Consider the following 13,583-nt stretch of genomic DNA (forward strand, 5'->3'; position numbering starts at 1 on the left):
AGCGGTGCGCGCTGACCTCAGCGCAAAGGCGGAGACTTCTCGGGCCCGCCCCCTCCCGTCCTTAAATGGGCCGTGGCGTCGGCTTCAGCGTCGGAGGTGGGCCCCCGGCGGGCGCAAGACCTGGGCAGTAGGCGGAGCAGACATCAAGGTGTCGGGTGGGGACCTAGGTGTGAGTGTTCTGTACCCGCACGCATGGTCCCCTCGGTGCGGTGGGTTGAGATCCAGGAAAGGGTTGTGCTGAGAAAACATTAACGATAACCAAATTTACGTGCAAATGCTCTTCTAAGTACTTGACTCCTCCAGACATCTCTACCAGAAAAAGTTACCATTACTGTCCGCCTTTACAGGTGAGGAGGAGGCAGAGGTTAAAAGACTTGCTCAAGTCGATAATGAGCATGTGATGGAGATTTTCACCCAGCAGCCTAGTGTGATGTCATTCATCCAATAAGTATTTGCAGAGTACCTGCTGTGTACCCAAAACCTGTGCTTTTGTTGAGAGAGTAAACAAGATAGGTTCGAGAAAAAGCCCGTGAGTGGTGAAACACAGGCTTGGTGGGATTATACTGGAGGTATGGTCAGCAAAAGCTTCCTGGAAGGAGAGGGGTGGGTTTTGGGGTGGGGTGTTTTTTCGGGTTTGTTTTGTTTTGTTGGTCTTTTTTGTTGTTGTTTCTTTGTTTTGTTCCTAAGATTTTTTTAAAAAAAGATTTTATTTATTTATTTGACAGAGAGAGACACAGTGAGAGAAGGAACACAAGCAGGGGGAGTGGGAAAGGGAGAAGTAGGCTCCCCACTGAGTAGGGAGCCCGACATGAGGCTCCATCCCAGGACCCCGGGACCATGACCCGAGCCAAAGACAGACGCCCAATGACTGAGCCACCCAGGCGCCCCAAGATTTTTTTTAAAGTAATCTCCACACTCAACGTGAGGCTCAGACTCCCCACGCAGAGATCAAACGTGGGGCTTGAACTCACCACCAGAGATGAAGAGTTGCATGATGCTCTACCAGCTAAATTGAGATCTAGGAGGGGAAGAGTTTACCAGGCAGGGTGGAGAGAGGGTTGGGGGCAGTTAATACAGTTCCTGGCAATGATAAGGTGTTTGGAGTCCATCCTAAGGGGGCTGGGGTCGTTTAAGAGTTTTAAGCAAGTTTGGGGCGCCTGGGCGGCTCAGTCATTTAAGCATCCAACTGGTGATTTCAGCTCAGGTCATGATCTCATGGGTCTTGAAATCGAGCCCCATGTGGTGGACTCCACACCCAACAGGGAGTCTGCTTAAGGTTCTCTCTCTCGGGGCGCCTGGGTGGCTCAGTTGGTTAAGCAACTGCCTTCGGCTCCGGTCGTGATCCCGGAGTTCCGGGATCGAGTCCTGCATTGGGCTCCCTGCTCAGCGGGGAGCCTGCTTCTCCCTCTGACCCTCCCCCCTCTCATGTACTCTCTCTCTCTCTCCCTCTCTCTCTCTCTCTCATTCTCGCTCTCTCAAATAAATAAAAATAATAAAAAAAAAAAGATTCTCTCTCTCCCTCTGCCCCCCCCACCGCCCATGCACATGTACTCTCTCTCTCTCTAAAATAAACAAATCTTTTAAAAAAGAAGTTTAAGCAAGTTTGGTGTTTGAAGGCTCACTTTGAGGGGTGGGTGGAGAGGGGATGGAGGGGGCCAGAGCAGAGGCGTGGAGACCAATTAGGAGGCCTCTTGGAGAAGTCCAGGTGAAGATGGACAGTGATGGGAAAGGGCAGGGGAGGGAAGCAACTCAAGAGGTAATATCCGTAAGGTTTGTTGACTAATTGGCTGAGAGGGAGAAAAGGAGAAAACCACCCAGGTTTCTGACCTGGGAGCCTGGGTAGACAGTACCACCTTCAGGAGAATACTGGAAAGGTAGATTTACACAGAGGAAGATTATGACTCCAGTGTTGGACTTGAGGGACAGCAGGATGATGGTGAGCAGGCTGCCCAAGATAGGGACCTGGGAAGGGAGGGGGCAGCAGGGGGCACATTGCTGGCAAGCCCTGACGGGTACCTCAGCAGAGCCCTGAGCACTGCGCATGTTGGGCACTCCTCATCAAATCCTAAAGTAGGCACGTGGATTGCCCCAGAAATCCCAGTCCAAGCCCCTTGAAGGAAGGCCAAGAGAAGAGGATTTTTTTTTTTAAGATTTTATTTATTTAGGGGCGCCTGGGTGGCTCAGTCGTTAAGCGTCTGCCTTCGGCTCAGGTCATGGTCCCAGGGTCCTGGGATCGAGCCCCGCATCGGGCTCCCTGCTCCGCGGGAAGCCTGCTTCTCCCTTGCCCACTCCCCCTGCTTGTGTTCCTGCTCTTGCCGTCTCTCTCTCTGTCAAATAAATAAATAAAAATCTTTTATTTTTTTATTTTTATTTTTATTTTTTTTAAGATTTTATTTATTTATTTGACAGAGACAGAGATGGCAAGAGCAGGAACACAAGCAGGGGGAGTGGGCAAGGGAGAAGCAGGCTTCCCGCTGAGCAGGGAGCCCGATGCGGGACTCGATCCCAGGACGCTGGGATCATGACCTGAGCCGAAGGCAGATGCCCAACGACTGAGCCACCCAGGCGCCCTAAATAAAAATCTTTAAAAAATTTTAAGATTTTATTTATTTATTTGAGAGAGAGAGCATGAGCAGGGAGGAGAGGATAGAAGCAGGCACAGGTAGCCTGATGTGGGACTTGATCCCAGGACCCTGGGATCATGACCTGAGCCTAAGGCAGACGCTTAATGGACTGAGCCACCCAGGCGCCCGAGAAGAGGTATTATGACCCAAAGTCCAAGATTAACTGGACCCCGGTCCCCTGACTCTTCAGTATAGGGCTTTTTCAACTACATAATATCAATGAATGGTTATTTAACAATTGCCATGTGCTGGCTCTCTCCAGAAAGTAATCAAACCCGCCCTCTGGGAGCCTGCAGTCTCGTTGGGACAACTACATTTACTCATTCACTCAATAAATATTGATTAAGCTCCTGGCCTCGTCCTGGGACTTTTTCTCAGCGCTCAGGATACAGGGGTGACTTAGAAAAACCAGGTCCGTCCCTTGTTCAGTGGGGGGAAGTGGAATATAAACAAATACAGAAATAGCCTCAAGTAGTGGTAAATGTTATGGAGAGGCGGGACAGGGCGACATTACTTGGGTGGTCAGGGAATGCTCTTAGAAGAGGCGATGTTTAGACTGAGCCCTGCCTGATGAGAGGAATTATTGCTGAGCTGCCTCTTAGTTAACAAGAGCTGAGACAAGGGGGTATGGAGGCCATGCTGGGCAATGGGAAAAGTAAACAGCAAAACAAGCGAAACAGCTGAGAAACAGCTCTGCTCTGAGAAACAGCCAGGAGAGGAGGCCTCCTGGGCTGCGGAGGTGTGGGAAGCATCCCAGGACAACGGCACCTGAACCAGATTGGAAGAGGAGATGGCATCTCCAGAGGGGAACTATTACGTGCAAAGGCCCAGAGGCAGGATTCTACAAGGGCCTCTGGTTAGCACGTGACGCTTCATGTGTGGGCACACAGGTGGGACTGGGTGCCAAGCTAGGGAACTGTACATCTGTTCCGGGGGCAGGGGCAGCCCCTGAGGGCCTTGAGGAGCCCCCAGTGCTCGTCACCCAGATTCAACTGTTGGTGAGATGTTGCCACTCTTGTGACATCTCTTTGCTGAAACTTTTTAAAGATCTCAGACATCGTGCCACCTCACCCCTCTGTGTTTCAGCGTGCATTCTAGAAATAGGAATATTTTCTCGAAAACCCACCATGCCCTTATCATACTTAACAAAATTAATAATTTTCTGATATTATCTCCTACCCGGTTCATATTCAGATTTCCCTAATTACCTTGAAAATACTATTTTACAGCTTCTTTTAGGTAAGTTCAGTGTCTGAACAAGGTCCACGTTTTTTTCCCGTATTTTATTTTTAGTTGCTGTGTTTCTTCCATCTCTTTTGCTCTCGCAAGCCGTGCTTCCGCTGTGCTGAGTTCGCCCTCACCTTTGGGTGACGCAGCTCTCTCCAGCTGTGGCCCCCCGGGAGCCCTCAGCCCCACTGTGGGAGCAGACCCCGTGGTGCCCGATGCCTCAGAGTCCCAGCCCTGCCACTTCCCACCTGTGTGAGCTTGTGCAAGTCACTTAACCCCTCCGTGCCTCAGCTTCTTCATTTTTAAAATCAGGCCATGATTGTGCCCGCCTCGTAGGAGAGCTCGGAATCAGAAGACGAGGCGATGTCCTTTAAGATATGTTGTGCGGTGCATGGCACGTCTCCACATCACCGTTACTGGGGAAGGGGGTGTTGTGAGGAAGGAGGGATGGACACCACTGCCCCCTCAAATCTATTTCTCCATGCTCCAGGCTTAAAATCTCCGAGGGTCCCAGCGACCTTCTGCCTCTTATGTCCTTCTTCGTTTCTCTTCCTCTCTCCATCTCTATCTGCACCTTTCTGTCTTCTCTCCATCTCTAGCTCCCTCTCCAACCCTCTCTCCATCTCTCCTCCATCTCTCTCTGTACCTTTGTCTCCCTCTCTAGCTTTATTTCTGTTCTGTCTCTGTCTTTCCTCTCTCTGTCTCTGTTCACCTCTCCTCCTGCCTATTCTGTCCAGACCTGTCTCTGCCTCTCTCCATCCCCGTGGTCTCAGTCTCTGTCCCGCTGCTCTGTCTGGGTGGTGACCTTCAGCCCAGTGTTTCTTCCATCTTCTCTTCACACCTGTCTCCTTCCCCCGTCTGTGCACTCTGAGCTCCATCTCGGTCTTCCTCTTGCCTTCATCTTCATGTCTGTGCATCTCAAAGTTCTGCCGCCCGCCCGGTTTCTCTTGCGGGCAGGCCCTGTTGCTGTCTCGGCCACAGCCTCACCTGTAACCCATCTCTGGGTATCTCGGGGAGACTGTGTTTCACTGTTTCCATCTTCTGCTCTGTCCCTGGCGGGCGAGAGCATGCTCTTCCCCCAGCTTCTCAGCGTGGTTCAGCCTCTTTTCTGTCTGTCTGTCTCTCTCTCTCTCCCTTTTCAAGTTTCATCTTCCAAATATTGATTGAGCAGCTGTTCCATGCCAGGCACCATTCTAAGTACTAGAGGTATCACAGTGATCAAAGCAGGGCATGCGCCAGCTTTCAGGGAGCATTCATTCTGGTGGAGAGACAGACACCAGACAGGAAAAAAAAAAAGATAAACGTGTGACCCTGGCTGCTGGGCTGGGCCCATGGGGCAGAGGAGGGTGTCGGCTGGTCCAGGCCATGGGCAGGCACTCGGCCAGTAAGGACGGGTTGCTGCTTCTGCCCTGCACTTTGCCTGACAATTCCCTGTTCCTAAATAGAGACTCCGGCCACTCTAGAAGCCAGACTAGAGTGTTTAACCCACTTGCGCACTCCACAGCATTCATTATGCACCAGGCTGGGGGAGACAAAGGTAAAAAGAAAAAGGTCCCGGCCCAGGTAGGGCCACAATCTGATGTAAGACAAATGTGTCACCTGCTGGAGTCAAAGAAATAGACAAGCATGGGTACCTGGGTGGCTCAGTCGTTAAGTGTCTGCCTTCGGCTCAGGTCATGATCCCAGGGTCCTGGGATCGAGTCCCGCATTGGGCTCCCTGTTCGGCGGGAAGCCTGCTTCTCCCTCTCCCACTCCCCCTGCTAGTGTTCCTGCTCTCGCTGTCTCTCTCTCTGTCGAATAAATAAATAAAATCTTAAAAAAAAAGAAAAAAAGAAATAGACAAGCAGTTGCTTTGGGCACTCAAAAGAGGCAAGGAGGCCCTTTACTTACTCCTCTTCTATCTCCCTACCTCTGACAGTGTTTGGCCTGCATATGCTTGAAAGCTATTTGAGCAGCCATGATAATTAAAAGAAAAAAATTATTTTTGAGCCAACATTTGAAACTGGGGATTTGGGTTTAGGGGGCAAAGGGAGAGGGAGAGAGAATCCCAAGCAGGCTCCATGGTCAGTGCAGGGGCCCAACTTGGGGCTTGATCTCACAACCCAGAGATCACGACCTGAGCTGAAATCAAGAGTCAGACACCTAACCAACTGAGCCGCCCAGGTGCCCCTGCAAATGGGGATTTAAAAAAATAATAATAAAATTTAGGATTTTCAGCTTTTCTTTTTCTTAAAATTTTTAAAAGATTTTATTTGAGAGAGAGAGCATGTGCACGAGTTGGGGGGCGAGGGGCAGAGGGAGAGGGAGAAGCAGACTCCCCCCTGAGCAGGGAGCCCGACCCTGGACTTGATCCCAGGACCCCGAGATCATGACCTGAGCTGAAGGCAGATGCCTAAACTGACTGAGCCACCCAGGCGCCCTGGATTTTCAGCTTCTCTTGAGAAAACTCAGAAGATCTGACAACACTAGGCTCATTTCCACATGGCCATGATGGTGTCATGACTGCCCCTTAGATGGAGCCTGTGGCCGTCCCCCCAGGTCCTCCTGTGTCCCTGGCACGGAGGTCAAAATCTAACAACCCCTGCATCACCAGAGACCTTATGCTGTGGCTCTCCTCATATTAGAGAAATATTTCTCTGAGCTGTCTCAGTCAAACACGGGAAAAGGAAAGGTAGCAACAAAGGGATGTGGCAGGCCATCTACATCCATCCCCTGGGCGTCAAGCCCCCTCCACCCAGCCAGGCTGCCCCTTCCCTCCCTGGGGTGGGGATCTCCTTGGGGATTCTCTGGGGACACCCAGTGGCTCTCTCTCTATCTCTTGCTGCCACTGCCCAGGGCCCCGGCAGGAGGATGGCCCGCTTGGTGGGAAATCTCTAGGAGGAGCAGTCATGTCCATGACCACCACCTTAGGACAAAAGAAAAGGGACGAGAGTGAGCTCCCTTTAGAACCACAATTCACCAGGAGCCTTGGTCTTCCCACCCAAGAGGCCCCTTACTCTGTCCCTCCCCCACCTCTTGAAATGGCAGAGCGGAAGGCTAAACCAGCAAAGCTGGTGGCTGGCGAGTGCAGCACAGGGGAGGGGTGGGGGTCAGGGAGCTTGTTTCGATCAAGTGACAGGGAATCTGAGCAAAAGGCAAGGGGCAGAGAGATGTGTGACTTAGGAAGAGACACAGAAGCGGAGGAGGAAGCAGTTCTTAGTCATTCTCAGCATACATTTATTGAGTGCTTACTGTGTGCCAGGAGGTAAGCCAGGTGCCAGAGACAGCATGGAGCAGGACGTCGGGGTCTGTTACTGAGTTACGGTGACGCTATTGCCCCTGGTTAACTCGGGGAACCGATGAATCCTCTAGGCACCACTCGGGACCCAGGCCTTCCCAGCCATGGGAAGGGATTCGGTGAGGCAAGACCCCCTCCCTCTTCTCTGGCCAGCTGGAGAGGTGGCACGCAGACGAGCCCCCACACACCCCTCCAAACGCGATCACACCGGACGGGCCCCGAACACACCCGAACACACGCGTGCACACGCGCACACCGGGGCACAGCCGAGCAGGGGCACAGGAGGTGGCACGGACGTGCTGCCCACATGCCGCGATCGGAGTCACCCCGCTTGGCATAAACCGGCAGGTGCCTCAACATTTAGAAATTATCTCGAGAAGCTTTGGGGCCAAATCTCTTAACTAAAATGTGAGGCATAAAAGAAAAACGGACAACGGGACCACTTCTTAAGGCTTTTGCATAGAGAGCGTTTCTGAGAGGGAGAGGGGTGAGCAGCAGACCTCCCTTCCTCCACCTGGCCACAAGTCTCTTCTGGTCGAGGTGCCTAAAGCAGATGTCTGATGGTAAGGATGGGCTTACGGGAGGGGGTGGTCTTCGCTCCCTGGGCTCTCTGCACGCCTCCAGAATCAGAAACATAACGCTCTCACTTGTTAAGTACCTACGAAGTACCAAGTAGACCACTGTGCAAGGGCTGTGTGTCCATGTTCACCTGCCTCACAGTGAGAGCATTACCTCCATTTTACAGATAAGGAAACTGAGGCTCAGGACATGCCTAATGTCACCGAGATAGTATTTGTGGTGGGGCCTCTAGCCTCTGCTCCTCCTTGGCACAGGGAGATGGAGCCTCATTCTGGGATGGGGCTGGGAGCTGCCAGGGGCCCCGGTTGCTCTCAGATCCACCCCGGGAGGCTGAGAATGACTAACTCAAAGGTGGGCACGCGGCCTGCAGAGACCCAGGGGCCCAGGCAGTGGCTCCCTGCGGGCAGACAGAGCTTTGCCCCGTGGACGGCCACCCCCGAGGACGATGCCACACCTCCTTCCTGGCACCACATCCTCACCCCAGGGCTTGGGGAAGTTAGGGCACGGGTGGAAACAGGCTCACAGAGCCCACCTATTCTCCCTGACCTACCCCCAACCCTGGCGGTGGGGTGCTGCCGCCTATGAAAACCAACTCCTTCATTTTGGGGGTCTCGGGCTCCAAGTCCTCATAATCCCACCATTTATATGTCCCTTGAGTTGGGCCCCTGGTAATTGGTACAGATAAGGCTCCTCACCACCCCAAGAGCCCATGCGAAGCCATTGTATTCTCCTTCAGAGGGAGGCGAGCTGGTGCTTAAATAGCCCCCCGAAGCCCAATCTCATGGAGAGGACTTCTCAGAGTTCTCAGACAGGAGCCCCTCACCACAAAGTGCCAACTGCTTGTCTGCACGCCCCCCTCCCCAACCCCCCTACGTAGTCACTCAAACTCACATAGGCTGACATGCAAGTGCATCAGAAATTCCACTGGGCTGAATGTATTCATGCTGCTGCCTGGGGCAGTCCTGCCTATGTACCCCCAATACCAGGTGTGTCCCCATTTCAGGGTCCTTGGGGCCCAGGGCAGTATGATGTCCCCTCAGACTACATAGCCCAGGGCCACGACGAGGAAGGTTGGAGCAGACGTTCTTTTGACCAGGCCAATTCCGGATACAAGAGGGAAAGAAGAAAGAACAAAACAGAAGGGGACCCCCAGGGGCCTGCAACCATACCTGTGGCCTTTAGGAGGGTTGGAACCTTCCCCCAGGAGGGTTTGGAGAGAGCCAACCACAAAGGAATGACTAGACTCCTAGACAAGAGTCCAGGGAGACTAGAGAGGAGGGGACTCCTGACAATGCTCCCTAGGGTGGCCCAACCCCCTTCCTCACTCTGACCTCACTCCAGGTATCACTTCCTGTTCCTTCCCACCGGGAGCCTGAAGAATGCGGGGAGGGGAGGTGGAGACAAAGGTCTGTGGCCCCTTGATGCCCACTGCCTTTGACCAGCCCGTGGTCCCGTCCCCTCCCAGGGCACTCCTCTCAGGGTTGGGGGAGATTTGCTCCCCCAAGCACCCATCAGCCAACACGACTCTATGAAGTAGAGCTCAACCCCTGCTCCAAGGAAGCTCTTGGCTCGAGGAAATGGAGACCATGCCTGGCTTTTTGCTTCCCTTCCCTGGGGCTGTTGCTGGCCCTGCTCCCAAGGGCCAGGTGGGCCCTGGGGCTGGAGGTCTGAATGGAATGTCCTGGTCTGGAGGGCTTTGGATTCTCTGAGGACTTCCAAAGCCTCTGAGTACCAGCTCTAATCTTGAGCAAGTGACTGTACCCTCCGGGCCTCGAGTTTTCCAGCTATAAAATAGGAATGGTGTCTAACTCCTCGGTTGTCATCATGATGCAAGGATGGTAACAGGAAAATATGTAACCCATCAACTCCCTAGGTCAGAGCAGAATGAGGTCTCCAACGTTTGGGGGCACAGGATGGCCAGGCGGGGCTTAGCCGAATGTAGACTAGGCCAGAGGTAACAGCTGGCCGTCACATTTCTAACAAGCGCCAGAGGTGTTCCTGCCGCAGGTGGCCACTGGGCCTCGCGTGGAGGCCGGCTGCGGCCGCTAAAACCCGGGCCCCCTCTGCAGCACACCGCCCCTGCTCTTGGGGCCCCCCGGTCCCCCCGGGAACACGCCGGGTGCAGCAAGTGCCCGCTGCTGTAAGAAAACACGCTTGACTTTAACCCCGCGTTTCCCAGATTTGACCATCTTCTTTCTTTTCTCTAAAGTAAGTTCTATGCCCAACGTGGGGCTCGAACTCACAACCCCAAGATCAAGAGTCACATGCTGTACTGACTGAGCCAGCCAGGCGCCCCTGACTGCGAAAGTTTTTGTTTTTAAGTGAGAATAATTAACATCTTATAGGAACTAGTGCTCTGAGGAATGGTTTGGGAAATGTTGATCTAGGTTCTCTCTCCTTTTTAAAAATGTTTGTTTTAAACAAACGTTTTTTGCTTTTTAATGTTTGAGTGGACTGGACGGAAGCCTGGGAAAATGAGGTGTGTTCAAGGTGCTCAACTGTTCATGCAGAGCTCAAATTTGGGCCTGGGTCTCTCCCTTCCTGTTCTCCACCAGTTCCCCTCACTGCATTCTGCCTCTGTCTCTTGGAGCCCGAGACTCTCTTGGTGTCACCCTTTGTCCTGAGCTCAGGAGGAACCCTCAGGGCGTTTGAGCCAGGAGTAGGAGATCTGAGTAGGGGATGGAAAGGGTCAGGATTCGCTGTTTGGCTGGGATAGACAGCAGAGGAGGGGTGGCCCCCACTTCTAAAATGTCTGCACAAGCCCAGTTTGTCTGGGGGCGAGCTCGGGGAGTAAGGTCTTCTTCTGGCCCAGCGCAGCTCCCAAGATGGCAATCACCCAGAGAGACGGGGAGCGACTGGGTATGACTGGGGCTGGTCAGTGGCAGAAAAATCTTGCCTTGCCTTTTCTTCTCAAGCTCAAAACAGGCACGTGTAGCCATTAACTGAAATGCTAGCAGGGGCATCCCTTCCCAGGAGGAAAATGGATTTATTGCTTTATAAAAAGGAGTCTGGTAAAACTTAAAAGACCCGAAAGTATAAACCTAAAAATCAACCCGCCCTGCTGTGCACTCCCAGGAAGTCTCAGACACATTTCTGGGGGCAGTCAGGAGGCGGGTGGCTGGACAGCCAGGCCAGCCTGGCAGAGGACAGGGGCCTCTCTCACGTAAACAGCTCCAGGGCCCTGGAGGAGCCTGCCGGCAGGGGGCGCTGCAACCCCGCAGCCTCAGACAAGCTCCAGGTCCAGAGCGAGGCCGCCTCCGGGAGGATAAGGGCAGACACCCAGAGCCCACACCCCAGCTCCACCCCACACACATCTCTCACACATCCCACACGTCACGCACCCCGAGGCCCCTCACCATCCATCTCCGCAGTCAGGCCCGGCCCTCCATCTGTCGGCAACAGCCTGACTTCCACCCCCATACGAACAGCTGTGTGTAGCGGGTGCCCTGTTGGTGCTGTTTTAATTCCCTTCAGGTCACAGACTGGATGGAAGGGGGCAGTGGAAACTTGCTCCTCGCCCTGAGGGAGGAGGTGAGGGACTGCTAATCAGCCTTGTCCTTGGCCCCTGAGCGGTGCCTGGCTATCCAGTCCTCCATCCCCTCCCCAGGCTTTAAGCCAGGGGGGGCTTCTCCACAGGCCTGTAACAGGAGGCCAGGTCATGGACAGGCCACAGGGGGCTGGAATTACAAAGGAGTTAGCACCAACAACAGGAAGCGGGTCCTTCCTTCCTCAGGCAGCCTCAGACTGGCCAAGGGAGGAGGTCGAGGGGCCAGGCGAGGGGGAGCAGACAGCGCAAGACTTTGTCCTTGGGCAGGTGTGGCCAGTGGGCATGCAGCCGAGAGGCAGGTGGCAGGCAGTAGATGGCAGACCCCACTGCTTTGGCAAGAGGCAGAATCCAGACACTTAAGGGAGAGAGCCTGCCTGCTGGGGGGGTCCTCCTTGCTCCCCCTGCAGGCACCACGGAGCCTCAAGGCCCCAGGGCCCCTCGAGGGTGGTAGAGCAAAGCCCATGGCAGCCCTTGCTTCCAGCAGTAGGAAAATCGCACATCCGGGCCCTCTCCCGTCCTTCCACTGCAGAGCTCCGAAGCAGGACCAGGGCCCTGGGAGGGAGCGTGGGCTCCAAAATGTGAAGGAGAGGATCCTGAGGGTGCACGGAGGTCCTCTGGGATGGGGAGAAGGACACTGGTGAGTCACTGAAGCAAGGGCAGGAGGCCACAGTTCTGAGGCGGTGGGCGCTACACAAAAGCCTCCTGGTTGGAGGAGCCGTTCAGCTTGAGGAAAAGCTTGTCGTCCTCCCTCTTCTGCTGTAGCTGCCTCTCCAGCTGGCGCCGGTAGCAGATGAGGTAGAGGGGGAGGCAGAACCCCAGCATGCTCAGGCCGAGCAGCCCCACGTTCACCTGGAGAAGCCGAAATGAGAGTTGCCATCACGTGAGGCAGGGGACGGGGCAGGAGCTGTGGTCTTTCGCAGAGCCCGGCTCAAGACCCTTCCCCACACTCATGTCTGGAAAAGGCGAGGTCACAGGAGAAGAAAGGAAAAACTGAAACTGGAAGGTTCAAGCCGTCTAAGGGCCCGTCGTTCCACATTCCAGCGTCAGAGTTTCCCAGTGTCCATGGCCGCTAGGAAGCCCTCAGGGCCCAGGCCCCCACCTCTGACCTACTGACGTGAACATCCAGGGATGGGACCAGGACTGAGGCAAGCTCACCGTGCCTGGTTAGGAATCCCAACCCCTGGTGGGAGGGCCACCCCAAAATCAGGTCCAGAAAGGATACTTTTCTCCTCCTGCCCAGCCACCAGTCACCAGGGGACCCTGAATCGATCCTAACTGAAGTCCCAACTTGCCCGCCGTTGGGGCTCTGGAAGCTCCTGAGGGATGCCTCCCAGCTCGGAGGCTGCAGAGTGGGGCAGATGCCCATAGCCCACAGCCCCAGACCCTTCTTACCCAGAGGGGGTCTCCTTGGAGGGGACCCATCATGGCCAGAAACAGGGGCTGCTGCAGGAGGGCGAAGAGCGCACTGACCAGTGACTGCAGTCCTGTGAGGCTGCCAAACTGGGTGGAGGGGTACCTGCCGGGACGATAGGGGACCTGTCACCACAGGTGCCACTCGCGGGCTTTCCAAATGCTCCTCGGCCTCGGCCTGGCCCCAGGGGTGCTGGGGCCTCCAGGCTGCACATCTGGCACCGGAGCAGAGGCAGGAGCTGCCTGAGAGAACAGTGGGGGGCCTGCCTTGGATTCATTTCTGCTAAGCAGTTCTGTGACTGTGAATTGCTCTTTCAGACCAGTGTGAGACCCCAGATTCTGGAGGACCCCACCCAACCCGGGTGTGCCCCAGGTCCATGGGTGTCTGGCCGGGCTGAGTGGAAGGAGTGGTGGCGGCGGGAGTCTGGGAACCGGGCCCGGGGAGCAGGCTGGACGCGGGCCCTGGCTCGGCCACGCCCTCGTCGAGAGGAGCGTTGTGTAATCGCGGAAACTCGGCATCACGCTCTCGGTGGCCTCTCCGACTCTGCCAAGGCAGCAGCAACTTCCTCCTGGCACTGGGTGCAGTGGGGGACGACATGCAGACCTGGGATGACCCCCGTGGGATGCTGCTGGAAGGGGGACAGAATTCTGACAAAACCTCAGCGAATGTCAGGCTTCGCGGCTTTGCGGCCCCAGAGGCGGGAAGGGGCTCCCAGCGAGGAACGAGCGAACCAGTCTTTGGTCAGAGACACAGCAGATGGTGTCTGAGTTCCATTTTTTTTCTTTTAAGATTTTAAAGTAATCTCTGCACCCAATGTGGGGCTCAAACTCAACCCTGAGATCAAGAGTTGCACGCTCTAGCGACTGAGCCAGCCGGGCGCTACCCCATGAGTTCCATTTTTGAGCCAAGCCCCAGCCC

The 13,583-nt window shown here is 54.7% G+C and overlaps 1 protein-coding gene across 6 annotated transcripts in view; it reads right to left on the reverse strand.

Moving 5' to 3' along the window:
* Positions 1–8,627: 8,627 nt before the first annotated feature.
* Positions 8,628–13,583, reverse strand: part of SLC43A2 (solute carrier family 43 member 2) — a 41,957-nt gene continuing 37,001 nt past the window's right edge. For 4 of the 6 annotated variants that reach the window (XM_032428645.1, XM_032428647.1, XM_032428644.1 and 1 more), the window contains 2 exons: positions 12,647–12,770; positions 11,942–12,103 (listed from right to left, as the gene is read on the reverse strand). In XM_032428645.1, the coding sequence (XP_032284536.1) occupies positions 11,942–12,103; positions 12,647–12,770 (286 nt within the window). Of the gene's footprint in view, positions 12,104–12,646; positions 12,771–13,583 lie in introns of all 6 variants that reach the window. The other 2 variants (XM_032428641.1, XM_032428643.1) reach the window with 1 other exon arrangement.

Source organism: Phoca vitulina, unplaced genomic scaffold (genome assembly GCF_004348235.1).
Source record: "Phoca vitulina isolate PV1807 unplaced genomic scaffold, GSC_HSeal_1.0 scaffold40, whole genome shotgun sequence".
In the NCBI taxonomy this organism is placed as follows: Eukaryota; Metazoa; Chordata; class Mammalia; order Carnivora; family Phocidae; genus Phoca; species Phoca vitulina.